The sequence below is a fragment of the Camelus ferus genome, chromosome 18, assembly GCF_009834535.1.
Source record: "Camelus ferus isolate YT-003-E chromosome 18, BCGSAC_Cfer_1.0, whole genome shotgun sequence".
NCBI lineage: Eukaryota > Metazoa > Chordata > Mammalia > Artiodactyla > Camelidae > Camelus > Camelus ferus.
The window spans coordinates 34759064-34782144 of record NC_045713.1 but is presented as its reverse complement, the minus strand read 5'-3'; the positions used below and the strand labels follow the sequence as shown (position 1 = coordinate 34782144).

Below are 23081 nucleotides of genomic sequence, written 5' to 3'. Positions count from 1 at the left end.
CCCCTTTGGTCTCTGGGAGCCTTTCCTCTGACAGACAGGAATTTACTCTACTGTAAACCAAGGAGTCCCAATTTAGACAGACACCATGGATTAGGCAGACAGCATCATTGACCCGGTTCCACTTCGTTAGCCCTTCCAATTAAGGAGGATTTTGCTGAAAGTGAGACCTCACAGATACACTGTCATACCTTGAATCCTCTGGACTGAGCGTTTGTAGGAGAGTCTTCTATTTCCAGTGTGCACAGGGAGAGGGGAGCAAATTTTTGTTAACAGGTGAATCCTGAGTGTTAATGACGTGGCCATTATGTGAGTCCTTTGTCTTCTTCCTGGCTAGGTAACGAACATACCGAATAGGTAGCCTCTTTGCTTTTGTCTTTCAGAAGCTTTTTAACAAACGTTAGACCCCTGACCCTGTGCCGATAGGATCTCTGATCTTGGAACACTAAATAAAGAGCTGGTGCGACACTGTAGCCGAGGATCGGGCTCTTGGTTTTGTCAGCGCGGTTGTCTGAGGTTTCCTGTGGTTTCCCAGGGAAGGTCTTTTCCAGGGAAGTTGTTCCTAGGGGCTCAGGATGGCATTCTTCCCTCTCCACCCCCGTGGGGTTCTGAGCAGTGAAGCATGAGCCCCAAACAATAGCCAAATGGGCTGTGAAGTACAACTTAATTAATTTGGGCAGGCACCCAACACCCCAGGCAGTGCTTGGCTGGGACCTGGCTTTGAGAATGAGGCTAATGTCTGAGTCTGGGCAGCAGCTTCTTTATCTTCCAGTCAAATTCTGGGTGGTGGGGTCTGAGGGGAGAGACGGACAGACAGACACACACACACACACAGACTGACGCTGGGTGGAAGGCAAGCTTGTGTGCTCTCACTCACTGATCAGCACGCCTGGGATCTGACCCCCGCTGCCCGTCCCAGACCAGGAGGACGGCCTTGCCTCCCGAGGACAGAGTGGACCCTGCCCAGTGTGCATGCCTGACATGGAGAAACAGGAAGTACAGGGTCTCCCCCCGAATATGAGTGATAAAGGAGCTGGCTGCAGAGGGGGTGCTCTGTGAAGGATGGCAAAAATAATGAGCCGTGCTCAAAAACAGTGGCTCAGTGAGAAAAGCCGCTGCTTTCCCCCTGGGAAGGAGCTAGTAAGGGTTTAAAGACAGAGGCCTGAGTATTTCTTTCAGGACTTCTCCAAGTTCCCTTACGGGCCGAGGCCACAGTGTGGGTCCGAGGGGGCGAAGGTGCCCCTCAGTACCTTCCTGCGTGGAGGACTGTTCACTGCCTGGTGGAACATGAAAGTTAGAGTGAGACGTTCTCTTAGCAACAACCTTTGAGCTGCACCTTTGGAGAAATGCTGGGGATTGGATTCAGAACTGGAATCGGGGGAGAGGATTCCCTCATCTTGAAGGAAGGGTCAGAACTGAGCAGAACGCAGAATGTTCCTGGAGTCAGACCTCTTACGCTCATTACAGTTAAGCCCCAAGGAGGAGTGATCGAGGCAGTGATCTCATCGGGGTAGGGGTTTAAGGTGTTCCACTTTCCCTACACTTCCTTTTTTTTTTTTTTAAATTGTGGGAAGAAGACGTCACATGAAATCTTCTCTCTTAATAGAATTGTAAGTGCGCAGTACAGTAGTGCTCACTGCAGTATGACCGACACTTTGTGCCCATTGAAAGGCAGCTCCCTCCAACCCCAGCTGACCACCCTGCTTCTGCCTGCTTCTGTGAGAGTTGGACCCGTGGACACCTCGTGTAAATGGGCTTGTGAAACCTACACCCCCGTGATCACTGCAGCCATGCTCGTAATAGCCAAAACACAGAAACAGTCTATATGTCCACTGACAGATGAACAGATAAAGAAAATGTATTATGTGTGTGCACAATGGAATATGATTCAGCCTTAAAACAGGGAGGAAATCCTGCCATTTGTGACAACATGGATGAACCTCGAGGACATTATGCTAAGCCGGTCACAGAAGGACAAATGCCTACGCTTCCTTTTTATTCACAGCATAGGCCAGAGGCTGGGGCTGATTTGGATGACTTCCTGGATGCCTGTGCTGGAAAATCTGCTTGGATAAAGCCAAGCTTCCAACTGATTTTGCACTTCGGGTCCCTAAAAATCATGCCCATTCTTTGTAAGAGGCAGCTTGAGATTACTTTCCCAGAATCAGGAATCCAAGATGATTAAGTCCAGAGCTGACATAGTGCAGACAGAAATAGCCTTCATGTGCCCAGTTTCCTGTTTTTTTTGGAATCCATTCGCCGAAAACTGCGACCTCCTCCCCATCCGTCTGCCCTGTACCCAACCCGCCCCGACCCGAGCTGAGTTCATGTTTAATGACCCGAGACATTACCGCCGAGGATTTCCAGTCAATTGGCTTTTTGTAGCCAGTGAATGAATAGGACTTTCTCTGGCCTCCTCTGAAAGGAGGCTGCCCCAGCCCATTGGAATGTGCTACGCAAACCGAGAATTAAGCTCTTCTTTTCCTCGGCCTCTGTCTCATTCCTTCCCTCGTTCTTTCCAAGATTAGACACAACGTGATGGCCTTGCCCCTAATGGGGAACATATATTCTCTCAGGTTTATTTCTAATCCTCTTATGACCCACCTTCTCCTTCACATTGATGATTTAGACACACTTTGAGGTGTTCATTGAGGGGGCTTTGTTTCTTCTTCACACGTCATTGTTCTGCATCACGTCTCCACGTGGGCACCCCCTGTACCCCTTCATGAAAGGTTTGAGCCTCTTTAATCATCTGGGTGTGGAAGGAGGTATTAGTGGGGACATTGGGCCAGGCTGTCCTCCCATCATGTGGAATGGGGGTGACAGAGTGGGGCCACCCTCTCCGTGCAGCGCTGGAGCACAGAGAGCTGTAGCTTTGTTTTAAATGATGCTGGGGTAGTCGGTTCCGTTTCCCCCACTGCTCACGTGTGTTTTCTTGTTTCTTCCTGCAGGACCCACAGCCAAGTCCTGTGATCACCCTGGAGACCCAGGTCAGTACCTTCCCATGGTCTTTGTCACTTTCTTCGTTCTGATGCTCTTGGACCAGCTCTCCAGGAAGCGTTTTAATGCATTGTCTTGGCTCCAGGGATGTGTGCGTGCACACACGTGTGTGTACACAGCCAATTATGTGTGCGTGTGCGCGCACTGTGCCTGCAGGTGTCTGAAAGCACCGTGGGGAGAACCAGACCCATTTCTTTTGAGCTTTCCTCTGCCCTTTGCCTCCATGCAGCGATGAGGATGTGAACGCAGAGGGAGCCCGGAGACAGAGAGGAGCCGTGCAGAGGGGGCGGTTGCTCTTTTACGTCTTGGATTCGGAGAGCTTTCTCTCCCTGGCAGTGAGTTGCGTCCCTGTGTCCGCTTGCACGCTGGGCCGTTCTGAGGGGTCTGCATCAGAGTGGCGTTGCCGTGTGGGGCAGGTGACCGGTAGGCCTGGTAAGGAGGGCATGGCCCTTACTCTCCACTTCCTGCCTTCCTGGGAGATGGGACAGCGGGGCAGCTGTGGGTCCAGCAGACCCAGGTGGAGCCCCTGGTCGGCGTCTTCTGGCCCTGAGAGGTCGCTTAACCCTCAACCTCCGTCTTCCCACCTGGAATGTTGTTATCACAGTGACAGTGCCTGCCCTGCAGGGTTGTGGCGAGAATGGCAGGAAATGGAGTCTGTAGAGTCACCGGTACGTACCCAGGGCTTGTGGGTGTTAGCTTTTAGACCAACAGAACTGTTACTTTCCTGACGAGACTTGCAGGGGCTGTGTGTGTGGGCTGACCATCTCCTTGTCTCTGTGGGTTGGTAGGACAGTAAAGAAACGAGAGAGGATGGACTCCACCCAGCCCCCACGGCCAACAGGGTATCAGATAGGCAGACACATCAGCATTTCCAGGTCCCTTGGTGACTCCTCAGCTCGCCAGCAAGGACCACCTTGCTCGCTCATTACCCACCTCCCCGAAGCCTCGGCCTCTCGCTGGCATCTCCGCCCTGGTCGTCCCGAGGGGCATCGCAGCAACCTTCCCAACTCCTCCTTCCTTCATCGGGAAGGCCCGACGTTGTGGGGCACGTGGATTCTCAGGGTTTCTTCGTGCTCCTCTGGTCCCCCCTCCACCACACCTTTACTCACATCAGCTTCAGGGATGACTGAACCGCAGAGCTGGCAGGAAGGAGCAGTGGGTGGGACGTTGAGGGGATAAACACTCAGTTTTCAGCCCCCTGTTTGGCCATCATCTTAATCTAGTTTCTCCCAAACTTCTTCCAGTCACTCATCACCTCAGTCATGGGAAATGTTTTTGTTCTGAGTCACTTAAAATACATTTTTCCTTCAATTAACTTTTTTATTTTCAGAAATAGACTTACCCTAATCTAATGCTTCCCAGTCAGGCATCTCTTGGACACTCTAGAGGGCATTTGGCAATGTCTGAAGACATTTTTGGTTATCTCCCCTGGGGAGGGTAGGGGGTAGGGGGGTTACTGCTGGCATCTAGTGGGTAGAGACCAGAGAGGCTGCGAAATACCCTATAAGGCACAGGAAGCCCCTGCAGGAGGAATCACCTGGCCTGAAATGTCAGTAGGGCCGAGGTTGAGAAATGCTATCTCAGGGAATAATGTTGGTGAAATCACCAGTTTGACGTGCTAGTTATATTTGTCTGCAAAACATTAAAATATTAAATTAGTAAAATTTAAACGCTCCTTGTGGGTGCCGTCAAAAGTCATCTCAGTGAACTCCCAGAGGGACGTGTGCTGCACGTTGGGAAACGTGTCTCTCCCCTGTCTCCCCAGTGGATGATGAGAGAATTTCCAGGGTGTGTTTTATTTTTATTTTTTTGTGGACGGAGGTAATTAGGTTCATTTATTTATCTATTTATTTATTTTAATGGAGGTGCTGGGGGTTGAACCCAGGACCTGTGCTTGCTAAGCACGTGCTCTACCACTGAGCTCTACCCTCCCCGTCTGGAGGGTGTGTTTTTAGAATGGTGGCCCTTCTCTTCTTCACTGCCCTTGCCTCAGAAGAAAAACTTACTAGACTTAAGGAAACCCCTGGGCACAGAGTATGTGCCCAGAATTGTGGAAGCCGACTCTGGAGTGGAGCAGCTGCAGCCTGGGTGGTTCTAGGTGGTTCTGTCCTTGGCCCTACTGTGTCTTTCACCGAGGACGCCTCCCAACCAGCCCTTCAGAACCTCCAGGGAAAAGAGCAGTTACGTGCCGATGGCTCTGACCGGCATGTTGTGAGTGTGACCACTCACCTCTACAGGGTCACAGCCGTCAGCCCGAGGGACCAGAGCCTCGGTCCGCAGCCAGCTGTGGCACGAGGCGGGCTTCTGCGTGAGTGTCACGCCATCGGGGAAGTGACCCCGTTTGTCTCCAGACAACACTCCATCGGTCTCCTCTGGTGCTCGGTCTTTGGGGAGCCTATGATGTTGTTGTCTTTCCCCGAGTTCTGATTTCCCACGTCAAAAAGACATCGGGACCCAACCAAAGTGCAGATGTCCTGGGGCCAGATCTTACTTTGTGCTGGGCCTCAGCCCGTTGTGAGACACACAGTGGGATCCTGTTCAGCTGCCTGCAGGCAGGTCAGACAAAAGGGGCCAGGAGAGGTTTTTCTGGCAGAACATGGTGCCCCAAATATTCCCCATATGGTACAAGCAAGATGGCAGATGAGGCTGAGCTTGGAAGAGCCAGCCGTGCAGAGGTGCACGACAGCTGTGCTCAAAGTCTTGGGTCAGTTCCCACTTCCTCCCTGCAGGGCCCTTTGCTCCTAGGAAAGGAGCACATGTGCCGCAGGTGGGCCTGACGTCTAGATTTCACCGTGAGCGTGTCCGCACATCATGTATTAGTGGTGGAGATTATCCAGGGTCCAGTCTGCATAGGGATGTTGGGCCAGCTGGAGAGCTTCCTTCCAGGCATCCACTCTCTCCCAAGTATTCACTGCATCGGCCCCCGCCCAGGGCTTGGTGAGTCTGTCCCCGTGCAGCTGCTCTGACGCGGGGGAGATGGATGGATCGGCTGCTGAGCGTTGCTCCGCTGAGTCTCTCTGCCACTGGCACAGCAAAGCTTTGCATCTGTTGGTATCAGCGAGACTTTCTCTGCTTAACGGCCAGATAAACAGAATGAGGAAGTGAAGCCGAGGACGGTTCGAACCGCTGGTGTCAGCGTTCCCTCAGCAGGCTGCCCCCGGGGGGTTCCGAGGAATCCCTGACTTGCGTTGGTGAGTGCTTTTCTAGTTGCCAGATGGTGGTTACCTGGGAACCAAGTGACCTTAGAGATGGGGGAAAAAAAAGTCTGAAAGGAGTTTGAATTTGGTTAGTGGCATTGTCACCCCCACCCCCACCTTGCTGACATTTACCACTTGCCAAGAACTGGCTTCTCTCATTGAATCCTCAGATGCCATTATCACATAGGTCTTGTCATGGTACCTAACTTCTGGATGAGCAACCTAAGGGTCAGAGAGGTTAAGTAACTTGCCCAAGGTCACACAGGAGGCACATAGCATTGGTGAGTGTCAGACTCAGAGCCATGTGACATCAGAATCTATCTTCTCAATCTCTATCCTGTTTTTCTGGGGGGGAAAAAAGTGGCCTTGATTGGTAGAAAGATGTGCTAATGCTCAGGCAGAGCTAGAGGGATGGCTTGATAGATGCACCTCAGGGTCAGTATAGATAAATGGATGGATGGGTGGATAATATTTCACACAAGTGTCTACATATGTACTTAGATAGATAGAGGGACAAGTGGATGGGTAGACATATAAATAAATAGATAGGTATAATGTTTTGCATGGTGAGTAATTCTTTGACAGGTAGGTTGCCACAAGGCTTGTGAGTAAAGGGGTTTAAACAATGGACCCACTAGAAAATCTATTTAAAACAACAAAAATGAAACTTCTCCCCATGCATCAATAGTGTTTTGGTAAATTGGAATGCTCATTATTTGATTCTCTTTGTTATTGATCCCCGTGATGATTTATCATTTCTGAATTCACTCCAAGGAGCTGGCAAGGAGTCACTTAATTTTAGCTTCTCTGCCTCTCTCCCCGTGCCACCCTCCTACCCCACGGCCCAAGAACCTCACTGTCAGTTAGTTAATGGCCTCTCCTCAAACACTGAGATACCCTGGGAGCTGTAAGAAAGGAACTCTTCAGGAGAGTAAAGATGCGTCCATCCGGGTCGGTGTGAAGTTGGCCCTGCTTGGAGGGGAGCAAACCTCCATTTACACTGAGATTCCCTTGGGACCTGAAGATCAGGGGCACTGCTCAGCCTGCAACAACCAACTGGGCACTTGAATTTCTTTGATCAACTAACTGGGGGTCTAAGGGTAGGGAGTGACATTCACATTAGTGAAAGGTAGCTGCGTCGTCGAGAATGGTGAATGAAGCTCAGGAAGAAATGAGCAGTGGGTGGAAGGAAATTGGTCCATGAGAAATTCATCCATTCATCCGATTGCTTATTTAGTAAAGAGTTTGGGGGCCAGAAAGAGGTCAGGCCTGTGCTTGATGCTAAAGAGACAGCAGTGAACAAGACAGGAGGTTCCTTGTCCTTGGCATCCCCATTCTGGTTGGGGGAGTCAGACAGTGAATTTAGGAGCAAATAAATATGCCCATAATTTTAGGGAGTCATGAGTGAACCAGACGTAAGACCAGCATGTCTGTAGGCGGGAGTGACTGGGTGTCACAGAGGAGGGTGTTCAGAGCAGTTTCTCTCCGGAGGTGAGTGTCAAACTCAGGAGGTGACATTCGAGCTGAGAGCTTACAGTGGAAAGAGTTAACGAGGCGAAGCAGCGGCAGTCGTCGTGTTCTGAAAGTTTTGCATGTTGTATCTGGGTTCCTGTAAAAATCATGCCAGTTTTCCTTAGGATCAATTAAAGTGTTAGCTCCTTCGAGCTCCTTCAGTGCCTTTGTGTCATTAGAACGTCAGGATGAATGAGGAATTACCTTATCAGGCAAGGGTGAAGGGCAGGGACTGGGGGAGGTGGGAGAGAGGAAAAGCGGCTTCAGTTTGAGGCGTCCAGTCCAACTTAACGCCCGGGCTAGCATTTTGGTGGGGCCCGGGGAACTTCTGATCTGAGCCGTGTTGTGCGGGGATGATGGGGGCTCACGTGAGAAATCCGGCTGAGAGTGAGCGTTAGCTAATTAGCTGGCTCCTGTTCAGCTGAACTGAAGCCTCAGTCTAAACCAGTGGTTCTCCACTTGGGACAGATTTACTGCCTGCACTCCCGGGGACATTTGGTGACATCTGGATATTTTTGATTGTTCCAGCTTGGGGCCTGGGGAGTGCTGCTGGCATCTAATGGGTCGAGGCCAGGGATGCTGCTGGACACTGTGCGATGCACGCAGGAGAGAATGACCCAGCCCCAAATGTCAAGAGTGCCGGGGTGAGAAACGCTGCTGTAACCTCATTTGCTCTGTGGCCAGCATACTGTACACAGACAGTCCCGGGCCACATAAATGTGACCGTTGTACAAAGGTGTAATTTGTTCCTTCCTGGGTGTTCTCTTGTTTATGTTCAAAGATCACCCTCTCTGTTTAATATCAGACATCCTGCCTCTAGGCTCTTGGCCATGACACATCCGTCCCCCAGAGTCCCTGGGTCTGCGTTGCCAGTGAGTGACTGCATGCAGAGTCGTGACTCATGGCATGTATGAGTGTGTGCACGGTGTGTGTGAAAGGGAAAACACTTCTTGGAGATGGTTTCCTGAGAGATCTAGGGCCCAACGGTGCAGAGAATGTGCAGCATTTAAAAAAAAAAAATGTAAAAACCCCAGCTACTTGGCAGGGCGGGGTTCAGAGAGGGGCGGGCCGAGGCTTCTGGACCCACGGAGCAGGGCTGGTGAAAAACGCGACTTCAAGGCCCAGTTCCTCTTTCCGAGGAAGACCACAGCCTCCTCTGTGCAAACCTTTTTCTCCCGAAGCTCTTCACGCACCCCCAGGATTAAAGCAATTGCTGTCTCCTCGCCTCACTTCCAGCTCTGGGCTTCGATTAACCTTTTCCTCCATAGAGAGCGGTTTTGGGAGTAATCACGGAGCTTCTGAATGACTCTTACCTGAGTCTCCAGCCCATTAATTCTTACGGTGCCTAACATCTGTCGAGAGAACTGTGAGACCAAATTGCTTCGCAGCCCGTCTGCTTCCCCCAACCCCACCCCCACCCCCCTGCCCCAGATTCCTCGGGAGAGCAGAACCTCTCTGGAGCAGACAGGCTGGTTTTGGGACAGGCCAGTCCCTCTACCACAGTCTTTTTCTCTGGCTCTGATTTACTGAGTCTTAAATTAGCCTTGGTGGGAGGGGCGGGGCAGGGAGGTGACAGGCTGGACCGTTGCCTGGGCAGGGACTTGGCCCGCCGGACAGTAGCAGCGTCCTCAGGGAGGGTTTGTGGTCCTGCAGCCATGGTGCCTCTCTCGTCTGCATGACTCAGGGTGACTGATGTGACGCAACATTCCCCAAATAGCCGGCAAGTTCCCCCAAAGTGTAGCCACATGCACCGTTTTGAAAAATAGATCATGTTGAGATCATCATTCCTCTGTTCTTGGTGGGAGCCGACTTCTCCCAGGACGTTAAAGGTCTGAGTTTATCCCTTAACTGAGAACCCTTCAGATTATTACTCTGGTCAATAATGACCAACATACATTGACTATGCGTTTACTATGAGCTGAGAACTGCCCACTGAACGTGTATTTGTAAATTTAGAAATTTTAGCCAGCATTCATTAAGCACTGATAACATGTCCTGGGCACTCTTCTAAGTAAGCTCTTTGCATGGATTCACTCACTCACATTCCACAGCTCTCCCCTAGGGGAGGTATTTTACTCCCTACAGATTTTAACAGATGAGAAACTGAGGCTTAAAGAGGTGAAGCTGCTTGTCCAATAGCCAACAAGCGGTGCAGCCAGGATTTGGACCAGGCTTTCATGAGCAGGAAGTATCACCCCATCAGGCAGGTGCTAATCGTAGCCCCATTTTACAGAGGAGCCAACCAAGGCCCAGAGAGACTGAGTTTCCTTTGGAAGTTACACAGGCAGTAAGTGGTAGAGGCTGGATTAGAACCAGTACCAGGGCCCAGACTTAGAGGATTTAAGACCGAGAGGATGCTGGGTGCTGCTTCTGTAACCTTGCTTCATGTTCTCTCTGCACCTGTGACTTCGCTAAATGCTTTTCATGCGTGATCTCATCTCATTGTGACAGCAGCACTTGGGGAAGGAGCTCATGTCACCTCCTTTGCAGGTGAAGACACTGAGGTCCTGGCTGGTTAAGTGCTTGGCCCAGGCGCCCTTGTGGGGCAGAGAGAGGACCACAGCCCAGGCCTCCATCTTCTGCAGTGGTTGCTCTGCCTCCCGCCCCTCAGGGCTCACTCGGGTCCACTTGTGTACTTTACACGTGGAAAAACGCAGAGCAGCTCGACGGCGTTCATGGTCGCCCAGCATCTTAGTGGCAGACCAGCTGTCATCGTGTGGTTTGGCCATTGCCAGTCAGATAAGCAATGCAAGGTTCCTGGCAGCAGGAGAGTCCCAGTCTCCTCCACGCACCCTCTTGCTGATCCCACCTTGGGTGTTAGGTCTCGGCTGAAATGTACTGTGTTGGGTGTCTTCTGTCCTCACCCCCATCAGATCCACTCCCCACCCATCCTCCCTTCTCTGGGCCTCCAGAGGCTGACCTTGATGGATTTCTTTTCCTTTCTTTTCTTTTCTTTTTTTTTTTAATGGAAGTACTGGGGATTGAACCCAGGACCTTGTGCATGCTAAACATGTGCTCTAACTATTGAGCTAGATCCACCCCCACCCCCATGATGGGTTTCATCAGCCTGGACTTCTCATTGCTTCGGCCAGGGGAAGGCCCTGGCAGGAGATGGGGGGCTGTGGGGGACAGTGGGATGGGGCCATTTTCTATGGGTTGGTGAGTTGCCTGGGAGGGCCTCAGCTCCTGTAGAGCTACCTTGTCCCACAGCTGCACCTGCTCTCTCCAGAATCTGATCACAGGGATCCCCGGGGTGGTGACAGCTCCCCGCTGTGGCCAGCCCTTTGTCGGTTTCCCTTGGAAAGTGTCTCTTTGTAAAGTGTCCTGAGCTACCCCCCAGCAGAGGGGCATCTGTCTCCTCAGGCCCTGCACGCTGAGCCTGCCTCCAGCCCCTTCCTAACACAGCACTGCCAGCGGGGTTTCCCAGGGTGAGTCACTGCCATTTCATGTCATATTGTGATAAAGTAGGGGGGTCTTCAAACCAAGGGAAGGTCCTAGAATGGATGCGGGGGAAACAGTGAAGCTCTGGAAACTGAATGCCCAGCTGTGGGTGTGTAAGCATTTTTCTGGGCAGAGGGTCAGAGCTGTCATTATCTTTGTGACAACCTCCCCCCAAAACCAAACTGAGAGGCAAACATTCTCAGCCACCACCGTGCTAAATAAAGCACGGGAGGACCCGCATGTGTGAGAAGAGATGCCCCGGGCAGGGGCCAGTTTGCTGTGAGTCGTGTCGTTCACAACCCCTGTCTGTTTTGGCTCCTAGGCAACAAAGGGCTCCCTCACCCGGGAGGGACTGAGGTCTAGCCTTCAGCTCCTCCCCGTCGCCCCAGATCAGACAGACAGAGGGACAGAGGAGATGGGTTATTTCTGCCAGCACGCAAGACCTTTGCAGACTCTCCTTTTCTCATTCTTTGTCACGCCTGAAGGAAAAAACATCTTAGCCTTTGAATCTGCTTTCTCAGAAGCACCCCCACCTCTGCTTGTGCCTCCGAGAGCCCCTGGGAGGGCCAGGACGTCGTCACAGGCCGGGTGGTCCTGGCTGGGGAGCTGGGATGTCCTCTCCCAGCAGGATGGAGAGGTGGGGCCCCAGCTCCAACGTCAGTGCACCCCTCCCTGCCCAGCTCAAGTGCCTTTCTGAAAAGGAACATCTTATGAATAATAATAACCCCTTGTAATTTTCTTCTGGGAACTGTAGCTCTTATTTTTCCACTGAAAGGAAGAGGACTGGGTGGAAAACTCAAGTTAGCCATGGGGCAGGGGCCAGATGGGTGGGGCTGACAACAGTGGTGCACTTTTACTGTCCTGAGAAGGAAGAGCCCAGCCAGCTCGAAGCTAGAAGAAACTCTAGCCATAAAAGGGGCCTAAAGCGACTTCTGTGCCAAATGCTCTGCCCCGGTATAACTGGCACTGGTTATTGGGGTTATTGGCTGGGGGGTCGGGGTGCAGGAGGTAACTTTCTCATGACATCATCCCACACCCAAAGTCGTTCGCACGCCTCCTGGTGGCATCTCCAGCCGGCCCACGGGGGTTTGGTCTGTTTATTTGGGGTGAGGAGGGGATTTGGAGGATTTTTGAAGAACTGGAAGGTTAAAGCACTCTGAGCCTCTAGACGTAAGCTACTGGCAAGGACCAGCTGCTCCCTTTGCATAGGGCCTGGGGTCACCTGTTCATAAAAGTCCCTTCCTGGTCTGCTCCACTCGCTCACCTGCCCCGACAGGCCCCTGGGGCATTGTGCTGTGGCACCCCCCCGCACAGACAAGTTCTGAATCCTCCTAGGGGCCCAGCTGCAAAGTGGCTGAGGGCAGCCTGGACCTGGCTGCTCCCTGCAGCCCCTTGGTGGGGCGGGAAAGGGCCTGGTAGCCTTTGCAGCAGGCCGCCTGGCTCACCACTGACTCGTGGTGAGACCTTCCACCTGCCAGCTGATGTCCCCGTACTTCAATCTCCTTAAAAAATATGAGCAGGAGGTGCCTCCCAGGGTGTTGAGACGATCAAATGGGTGAACACACATTAAGTCACAGAACCGTGCCTGGCAGGGAGGAAGCATTTTGTATTCCTCTTACAGTCCTGAGTTTGAGTCCTAGCCTCTCCACTTACTGAGTGCATCACCTTCGAGAAGGTTTTTGGCCTTCTGAGACTCAGTTTCCCCACTGGTTAGAGCAGGCATGACACCACCTACCTTCTTGGGCTCTTTAGAGGATGAGGTGAGGATGCCCCATCTTCGCTTACAAACACTAACCCCACCCCGCTTTCTGTCTTGGGTAAGGAGCAGGCCTGGGGAGCCAGAGGTCTTCAGTCTTCTTACATTGTCTCCCCAGCCCGTGCCCTGGTTGGGGTCAAGACGCTGGTACTCTCCTTGCAGAGATTTGCTTTGTCCTTTTTCTGGAACAGTCTTCCTTCTCTATTTGGATGGCTGGTTCCCTCTTTGCAGAGAGGGAAGTAGCATTAGTTTAAATATGGGGTGTTTCTGGCCGCTGAGCCAGGTGCTTGAGTCCCATGGGTAGGCTGGGACATTTGCCTGCCCTGGGGGGATGGGGTAGGCTGTGTTGTCACCACGTAAGCAAAGCCCAGGCCTGCCCGGACTCCAAGCGGTCAGCAGAATGGCAGGGGCCGGGACAGCATCGTCTTTAGGTGAGTTCAGGTGAGTTGAGTTGAGGTGAGGCTCTCCCACTCGCCTAGGGTGTGTTCCCAAGTGACGGACAGTGGAACTGCTGTGAAAAAGTCCCACACAGCGTCCTTAGACAGCAGCTGCCGAGACCATCTCAGTAGCCCCAAGATGAGGGGTGGGCCAGGTCTCATCAGTTCTTCCACACATCACTTCAGGGTCTCCATTTTCCCAGGCAACCGTGTTCAGCCTCCTTCTCCACCAATCTTGCTCAGCCAAGGCACCCCTGACGTCTTGGACTGGATCACGCTTCATCCAGGCCTTTCCTGCACAGAATCCCTGGTCTCTACCCGCCAGATGCCAGTGGCACCCCGCCCCCCAGTTGCAACAACTGAAAATGTCTCCAGACACAGCCACATGTCCTCTAGGGGCAAAATTGGCCCCAGCTGAGAACCACTGGCCTAACCAAGTGTGGTTTGCAGGGACTACGTCATGAAGTGGTGCTGGGGAGGGTTGGGTGAAGTCCGCTGCTTGGACACCCCCCTATAAATGTCATCGAGTTTTAAGTCTTGGCTCTCAAGTGACTTCATGTGGGCCAGCGTTATAAACAAATTAGCACATGCCAAGCCTTTCAGGGCTGGTGAGATGACAGACAAAGGAAAATTTGAATGTTCCAGTAAACTATGTGCCACTGAAAGGTGAAGGACCCTGCTGCACTCCGGGGGTGGCTGGAGACCGCAACCCCAACTCTGAACCATGGCTGAGCTGCTTTTAGGCCTTTGCCTGGTCAGGGAGGGCGAGTTCTAGGCGGGGCTTCTGGAACCTGCAGGCGTGGGGTTGCAGATTTGCTGTGGTTTGGCTCTCTCTGGAGGGTGTGGGCTCGCCTGACACCCGGAAATCGTCTGTGGCTTTGGGACTGACTCTGTAACGTGTTCAGACTGGCTGGTATTGACTCCCTGGTTCCTGGGCTGTCACTGTACCGCATCCCTCCCCGGACTCCATGAAAGGGCCCTGTGTGCGCAGCATTGGCTTAGAACAACCGGGCTGCTGTGCGCTGTGCGGCGTGGTACTTCTTTACGGGTTAGTTTGTCTTTGAGCTTTTCTCTACCCTGTTCTCTGAGGCTGGCTGTGGCTAGAAAACATGTCTGTTTCAAATTTTTATTCATTTATTTTTGAACTTTCCTTTCTGGGACTTGAGATTTTTTTCTGGACTTGTTTTTCATCGTTGCTATTATGAGTGATACATTGTATTCTCCTATTATTATTATATTAGCAATTGGTTCATTTGTCGAATATTTATTGAGTGCCTACTCTGTGCCAGGCCCTGTTTCAGGGGCTGGAGATACAGCAGCGAACAAGACAGGACTCCCTACTCTCACGCATTGTTATTCTTGATTGAAGGTAAATGAGAGATGTGTGTTTAAATGCTGTCAGAGGGCACCAAGTGTTGGAGGAAAGTTAGGCAGGGGAAGAGTGGGCCAGGAGGAGGGGTTGCCCTTTGATTTTGGTGGCACCGGAGAGGGCTGCGTGGAAATGAGGCAGTGTTTGAGCAGAGACCCGAAGAGCATGGGTGGGTGAGCCCTGCTGTTAGCTGGAGGAACAGAGAGTGGCCAGTGCAAAGGCCCTGAGGTAGGATGTGCTTGGCATGGTTGGTGTACCACCAAAACCAGCGTGATTAAAAGTAAGAGTGAGCAAAGGAGAGAGGGGTGGAGGTGGGGCCTGAGTCCTAAGATCTTGTGGAACCTAGAAAAGACTTTGTTTTCACTCCATACTGGGAAGCCACCAGATTTTGAGCAGAGTAATGTGGCCTGACTTTTGAAAATGAGATTGGTTGCTGTCCTACTGAAAATGCACTGTCGTTGGTCAAGGGCAGGCAGGGGGAGATGGGTGAGGGAGGAGGCTGACGCAATCCAGGCCAGTGCAGTGGGGGTCAGGACCAGCGTGTTCACAGTGGAGGCCGAGAGATGGTTTGATTCTGAATACTTCTGAGAATAGAGCCAACTGGGCTTAACTATGGATTGGAAGCATATATAAAGCAATACAAGCACCTGGTAATAAAAAAATAAAACCAAATTAGAAATGAGCATGGAGTGAAAAGTCAGCGCCTTTTTCCAGTCTTCAGAGGTAACTGCTATCAAGAGTTTTCTTATTCCTCCTTCCAGGTTTTTCCTTTGCATATTAATGTGGGAGGGGGAGTGGGGAGGGTGCCTAGGGATTTTGTTTCCTTGAAAAAGAATCTAAGGAAACATTTTATAGTAACTGGCTGGTCCTCTCTCTATATTTTAGGCCTCATTTTATATAAGTATCTATTACTCTTCATTGTTTTTAACTGCCTTCTGTTTTTTTCCAGCTCTATTGCCAGCACCCAGCACGGTGTCTGGTATGTAGTAACGGTTTAAGAAATATTAATTGAATGAATTAAATATTCCATCACCTATTTCACTGATTTCTTGTTGGTAGACATTTAGATTGTTTCTCTCTCTCTCTTTCCTGTCTTAAAGCTACCATTCTTGTCCACATATCTTTCCCTAGTTGAGTGTGTTCATCTGGAGGGGGTTGGCTAGGTGTGGGATCGCTGGCTCAAAGGGTGTATGAGTTTTCGGTTTTGACAGTCACAGTGGAACTGCTCTATACGGAGGTTTCTTCAAATCACCTATCAAAGAGATTTCCTGTTTCCTCTCTCAGAAGCGCTGGTGATTATCAAGCTGTATAATCTGTGTCAAATTGGTGGGTAAAAACAGTACTTGCTGTTTTGATTTGCATTTTAGATTTGAGTGGGTTGGAGCGTTTTTAAAAGGTGGTATCTGTTGGTGAATCCCTTAGCTCCGTTTTCCCGGGAGCTGGGTGGGCAGTTTCTCATCCTCAGCCTCGACACCTGCTGGGTGATGCCTGAAACTTGCGGGGCACCCCCTGTGCCAGACACCATGCAAAGTGCTGAACGGATACTAACTCCCGTGATGGTGGCCCATGAACGCTGTGAAGGAGGCGTGGTTAGTGTCCTCAACAGTTCAGGTAATGAAACTGAGGCTCGGAAGGGAGCGAGTTAAATAAGGCCTCCGAGGTCATGTGTCCTGTGTCGCGTGGAGAGTAAGTGGGAAGCTTGCCCGCCTGGTTTTATTGCTCTTTGCAGATATTGTGGGGTTCTTGTTTGTTTTGTTTTGTTTAGACAAATTGGAGATTTGTAGCACCCCTGCGTTGAGCAAGTCTGTCGGCCCCATTTTTCAAACAGCCTTTGTTCATTTCATGTTTCTGTGTCCTATTTTGGTCATTCTCACAATATTTCAAACTCTTTCATTGTAATTATATTTATTATGGTGATCTGCAATCCGTGGTCTTTGATGTTACTGTTGTAATTGGGCATATTTTAGCAATAAAACATTTTTAGTTAAGATATGTACATTGTTGTTTTAGACATAATGCTTGTTGCACACTTAGTAGACAACACGATGGTGCAGACAACTTTTATGTGCACTAGGAAATCAAAAATTTTGTGTGACTTGCTTTATTGTGATATTTGCTTTTATATGGCAGTCTAAAACCAAACTCGCAATGTCTCCGAGGTGTACCTGCATTCAGACCTGGGCAGAGCTCCCACCCACGGGCCATACAGATCAGTGGATTTGGTAATAGTGATGACCTCCCCCACCTGCTGCCACCTTTAAGGCTTGGCCACTCTGATATTTTGAAAACCAAGCCAAAGCATTCCGTAGCTTTAGGGACTAAATGGCCTGGACCCTGGTATCTAGCCACACTTGGGTCTGGAGCCCTAGGCTGTGGCATGAGAGCTGCAGACACAGCTCTGACCCAAGCACCAAAAGACAACCAAGTCACAGGTTATTCAGCGCTGTGCCCAAGGCCACACACGAGGCCAGGGTCACCTTTCCCCCACTGAAAGGTGACTCAGCCCCCAGCTGCACCACGGAACTGGGTCTGGGGGTTGACTGTAGAGGTGTCAGTAGTTAGAACTGTGGACTGGATCAAGAGAGATGGAGAAATGGATGGAAGATGACAGATGGAAAGAAGGAAGGATGGAAGAAGGGGAAGGAAGAGGAAGAAAAAAAAGATAGATTAATGGATATATCTCAGTTCATATTAAAAAATCCCTTCTCTGCACTGACCCAGTGGTACCAGGTACCAGGGACGGGAAGATGGCGGACCCAGTGCCCTGTACCCAGGGAGCTCACGTCTAGAGCAGGGTGTTTTAAACCTTCTGTGTCCTGGACCCCTTTGGCATCTGGCAAACCCTATGGCCCCCTTCTCTGAATAATATTTTTAAATGCAAAAAAAAAAAAAAAAAGGCATAAGGGTGACAAAGGAAAGCAATTATATTGAGATACAGCTACCAAATACATATAAAAATGACAAATTTGTGGCGTAATAACACATTTGCATCTTTATTAAGACGTTAAGTAACTAGATTTGGCGGCAGGTCTAATAACTACCATAATTTTGGAGCAGTGACAAGTGTGAATAATATTTTGAGACATCTGCTACCACAGCAGTGCAGTAGGAAAATGTTTGTAATTTCTATTAGACTCCGAGCCTCGGGTCTTACTCATAACGTAAGTGTGGTGCCTACGTTCATAACTGAAGGACATGCTAAGTTTCAGTTAGAGCTAGCGAAAATAATTATGAAAATCAATGTGTACATATTTAAGACCCCCGGAATTCTCTCCACAGATCGCCCAAGTCCATGGACACGTGGACAGGGACCCCTGGGCCAGATGGAGAGATGAGTCATTGCCTACTCATGTTACTCAGTGAGTTGGTGAACAGGGTCACCAATATTATTTAAATGAGTTGTCTTGCTGTCTCCCTCTCTCTGTCCTTTTGGGTTTTTTCTGACCATTTATAGTTGAAATTGTAAAAGAAATGGCCTTTTGCTATTTCTCCCTTGTGGAATGTTCTCAGGTCTATGATAATGGAGGAGCACCCAGTCCAACCCAGGACACTCCTGGAAGGCTCCCTGGAGGAGTCGTTGCCCACACCAGGTCCTCAAGGGTGAGAGAGAGTAGGTCAGGATACTCAGGGACGAGGGGGCACACAGGCCATTTCCAACAGAGGGAACAGAGATGAAATGATGGGTTCTATCAGGAAATCACAAAAAATGTGGCATTAATAGTAAGTAGGGAGAGGAGCAGAGAATGGCAAGAGATGGGCCTGATGAGGGAGGCACAGGCCCAGATAATGTAGACCATTCAGGGAGCTTGAGATTTATCGGGTAGGCAATGGGGAGCCACTGAAGGTGTTTGAGCAGGAGAATAACATGGTCTAAGACCAGCGTAGGAAGACCATTCTGGCTGCTGCTTGGGGAACAGATTGGAAAGTTGAGCCTGGAGGCAGAGGGATTAGAAAAGGGGTGTTCAGTCCAGGGGAGCTCTGATGAAGGCCATGACTGGTGCAGGGACAGTGGGAGAGGAGAGAAGGGGACACATTTGAGGGCCATTAGTATGTCGAGTGAATGGGGCAGGATTTTGAACAGTTGGGGTGGAGAGGGAAGGCACAGAAAAAATTGAGGTAAGAATGTGTAAATAAAGAACCAGTTTGGAGGGAAGATGAAATCCTTCACTGCACACGAGTTTGTATAGTATCTTGGGAGACTGACAAGGAGATTGGCAAGGAGCAGGTGGCGCGGAGAAGATCTTCAGGAGCCTCCCATACCTGTTTGCCCAGAAGACCAAGCCTTGGGAGGGGACCTTCCCTGGACTTAGCAACATGGAATCTCGCACCCAGGACCAGCTTTGGGTGGAACTGCAGTGTCGCACGTTTAACGCAGGCCTCCATCTCCCAGGAATGAACGGAGGCAAAGAGGAGTGAGAACTGAACCACTTTTTGAAAGAAAAACCTGCACTTTGCAGGGATTTATATGCCTTTCTGGGGCTGAATAATAAATTTTTTTACAGCTACAGCTGGAGTTATATATGACCTTATAAAATGCCATGATAGCATCTAACGAATATCGTATTGCGGAATATATATGACTTTCTTTTCCAAGGGCTTTTTAAAGCATCTGGCTTGTGCAGGCAGGAAAGCCTCACTGCACTTCACCCGGGAGGACAGACAAGCATCTTCTCTGGAACTGCTTGTCGCTGTCAAGGTTTCCAGGCCCTGAGGAGGCAGCCCCTGGCAGGGTGGGGGGCTGGCCTGGCACACATGCAGAAGCCCTCGTGTTTGGGGGATGTCGGCTCACCTGGATCAAAGGTCAGCTGGCTCTTCTCTGTGGAATTCAGCCTGGCTAGACTGGCCCTGACTGATTTAGAAGTTGGCCTTTTACAGGGTATGAGTGTCTCTTTGATGGCCCTGGGAGAATTCACACGCACACACAAACACACACACACACACACACACACACACGCACACTCTCTCTCTCTCTCTCCCTCCCTCTCCCTCTCTCTCTCTCCCTCCTTCCCTCTCTCTCTGTTGGGGAGTTTCAGTGTCAGCATCATCTTATTGGCCTTTGACTGCCCACCTCTTTTACTCCTTGCCCCTCCCCTTCCCCTGACCTTGCACATCTGCTTCAGAATTCACCATCCTCCAGAAAATAGGATTTCCCTCCCACCGCCAGAAAAGTGCAATTAAACACCAGTATTGGGAAACACTAGGGAGCGGCAGTGGGGACCTAGGTTAATTGTTTTCTGGTTAACTGAGAGTTACAGAACACTATTGTTTCAGTCCTGGCTTTGAAAATATTTCCAAACTATATCAGTCTGTATATCACTGTACTCCCAGTGTATGAAATCCACTGCAGGTAACTGAATCTGTTTGTGGTGATTTAATTACGCAGGGGTCGGGTTCCTCTCTGCATCACATGCCCCGTGCTTCATCCGCGTCCACCTCTGCACCTTTCTCCAGCCTGTGTGCCCCACCTCCCCCGACTCCTACACGAAGTCTTCCCAACCAGCCCGGCAAAGCCCAGCTTTCGAGTTCTGATGACAGCCTTTTTCATAGTGAACTGGCGGAGCACGACATCATTTTCAGTAGTGCACGAATACATTTTAAAGAAATTAATTGCTATCCATTTATGTTTCTAGTTACACTCTGATGATGACAAAAATTATACTTGTTTTCCCTCCAGTTTATGGGTAACATTTCCTTTTAAAATTAGTTCATTAAAGAAAAAGATAGATAAGCTGATTTCAAGAGCCTTGGTAAGTAAACAAGAGACGCTGTGTGGATAGGTCAAAATCGAAACAGTTAGCAAATGAATGATTAAAATTTGGGAGAGGTGACTATTCCTTGCTGTCCTCTTCCTCCTAAATTCCCAGTGCAGCGGGTGGGTAATTCATTCATTTTTCTGATCTCAGCTTTCTCATCATGATACCTGTTCTTATTTAGATGATGACCGCCCCTTGTTCCAGGTGGCCAGCAGCTGGATTTTGTTGGCTTCGTAATTAATTGATCTTTTTGCTTGTGGGATTTGTCGCTGTCCCTGAGGAACAGCAAAGCAGGCTCCTTTGGGGAAGGTTTTTGTAGACACCACTAAACTCTACACATTCCTGAGTGGTCAGTAGGAAAAGGCCTTTCTAGAGAAGGATTTACTTTTTGGCGGCAGGGTGGGGGGGCTCTAAAGTATGTTTATTTAAGTGAAAGATGGGGCCGATCCTCGCGAATTCTGAGTCTGAGAAAGAGGCCAGTGGCAGGATGGAGGCCATAGTAGGCAGGGTCTGCTGCACCCGCCTTTCTGCTCGGAAGGGCCTGGCTGTAGAGAGAGGCCTTGGAAGCCCCGACTCAGTTCAGCTTGTCAGTGCTGATGCACCTGGTAGGAGGAGACACTCAGCAAGCGATTGTGGACTGATGATCGACTTATTATAAACACCCAGAACCAGCATCCTCAGCAGTCGCTTGAGATGTTAGCCGTACTGTCCTGGGTGGTGGCCACCAGCCACGTGGGGCTGCCTGGCACTTGACGCGCAGCTGGTTCAAGCTGGGCTGTGCTCTCGCCAGACCTATTACGAAAGAGGTACCCCACTGGTACTTTTTCATCTTGATTCTGTGATGAGATGATAATATTTTGGATACATTAGGTTAAATAAAGTATTCAAATCAATCCCATTTCTTTCTCCTTTTCCAGTTAAATTTCAAGCTACATCTGTGGCTCACTCGATGACAAGGGAGACTGGGCTAGATCAGAGTCGAACCTTGGAACACAGTTTTTCTTTTTAAATTGCAGTGTTCTCAGTTCCTAAGCTTGGGGTCTCCTGAGAGGAAACAAAAAGAGATTTCAGTTAATTGCTGGTTCTGGTTAGTTGAGTTCAGCTAATCAGGGCTTCGCCTCTAATTGCATCCACTGTCCCCTCTCCCCGGGGGGCGCTGCACGCCGCTCTTGTTACTGATTGCTCACGATTTCTCCGTGGCCCCTGCCTGGGCTCCACGCAGAAAGGTGTAGGTTGCAAAGTTCAGAGGTCCTGCCCGCAGACACGTGGTAGGATGACACAGAGTGCTGGAAGAAGAATGACCACTGGGTGATGTCAGTGGCCAGTCTGTGGATGAATTGAGATTCGATTATCTGAATGCCAGAGCCCTCAGTTCCTTCTCTTCATGCACCTGCGAGAAGGCACTTAGCAAGATGACCTCTTGAGGGGGACTTGGCAACAATACATTCTGCGAGTGTCTTAGCAGGCCGCCCTTTCTCAGGAAGCGATGCAGGGTGTGAGGCAAGGGTTCCCATCCCGGGGACCTGAGGATGGCTGAGCACACGGCACCCAGGGCCGACAGATGAGACAGGCAGCAGCTCGTTAGACCCAGGGAGGGGCGTGTCACGTGACACGATGGGCCACACAGGGGGCGCACCGGAGAACAGAGTGACCGTGCAGGGGCTACGGGAGGCAGACTTTGTAGTACCAAGAGGGCGAGGTGACCACTGGTTCCCACAAGAGGAAGTGATTGTCTTGTTTGAATAATTCCAAGGGCTGATAGGGAGCTGAAGCAGGGATAAGCAGGAACTGGGCCTGGTCCCTGTAGTAAGGGGGGCCGCTTGGCTAGGGGGCCTTATCCAGGGGAGCAGAGTGGGTAGGGTAGTGACATTCAGGCCGTTTGAGTCCCTCCTGGTTTCCCCCAGGTGTCACGGCAGCACAAAATATCAATGTTAGCCCTTATGCCACAGCATGGTGGGGAAACTGGGTGGTGGAGCCATCACGCCTGAGTTTGAATTTTGCCTGGGTTATTTATTAGCAGTTCAGCCTGTAGATCCTCAATATGCCCATCAGTAGAATGGGGATGTTAACATTTACCACACGTGTGTGTGTCTGCCTGTCTAGCTATCTACCCCCCCCCCACACACACACACTTCTCCTTTCCGGAAGGGTGGTTTAATCCCCCCACCACCTTTAAACAACAACAACATAACCACAACCAAATCAAGAACAGCATTTAATGAAAAACAGATGCGTCAGTTGAGCAAACTGAGTTCTTCCAGCCAAAGGCTACATCTGGGCCTCCGTGGACTCTTTCCGCGGACTTACCGAGGATTTGGTTTTGCACGGCCAGCGGCAGACATTGGCTCATTCTGTTTCGGGGCCAAGGAGCCAGGCTGTTAGTTTATGTAACGCTAAGAGGATACAGCCTCCACCCTCATTTAGACACGGGTGTCCAAGTTCCAAGGGCTTTCCTTGGCTTGCCTTAGTGCAGGCAGCTGCCTGGGAGCCAGGCGCCCCACAGCGCGATGGCTCTGAGAGGGCCGCGTGTGCTGCAGCCTGAGTCGCCCCTTCCTCCACCGGAGGCAGGATGTTACCTTCTTGGCTTAGCGGTGGCCTTGCCCGTGAAGGAGCCTGAGG

General features: G+C 50.6%; 1 protein-coding gene across 1 annotated transcript in view; it reads left to right on the top strand.

Annotated features, from left to right (window-relative positions):
* The window catches only part of XYLT1 (xylosyltransferase 1), a 292362-nt gene that overhangs the window by 84866 nt on the left and 184415 nt on the right, over positions 1–23081 (top strand). Inside the window, exon 2 of the mRNA XM_032460971.1 lies at positions 2949–2987. Coding sequence (XP_032316862.1) covers positions 2949–2987 — 39 coding nt within the window. The remainder of the gene's footprint in view (positions 1–2948; positions 2988–23081) is intronic.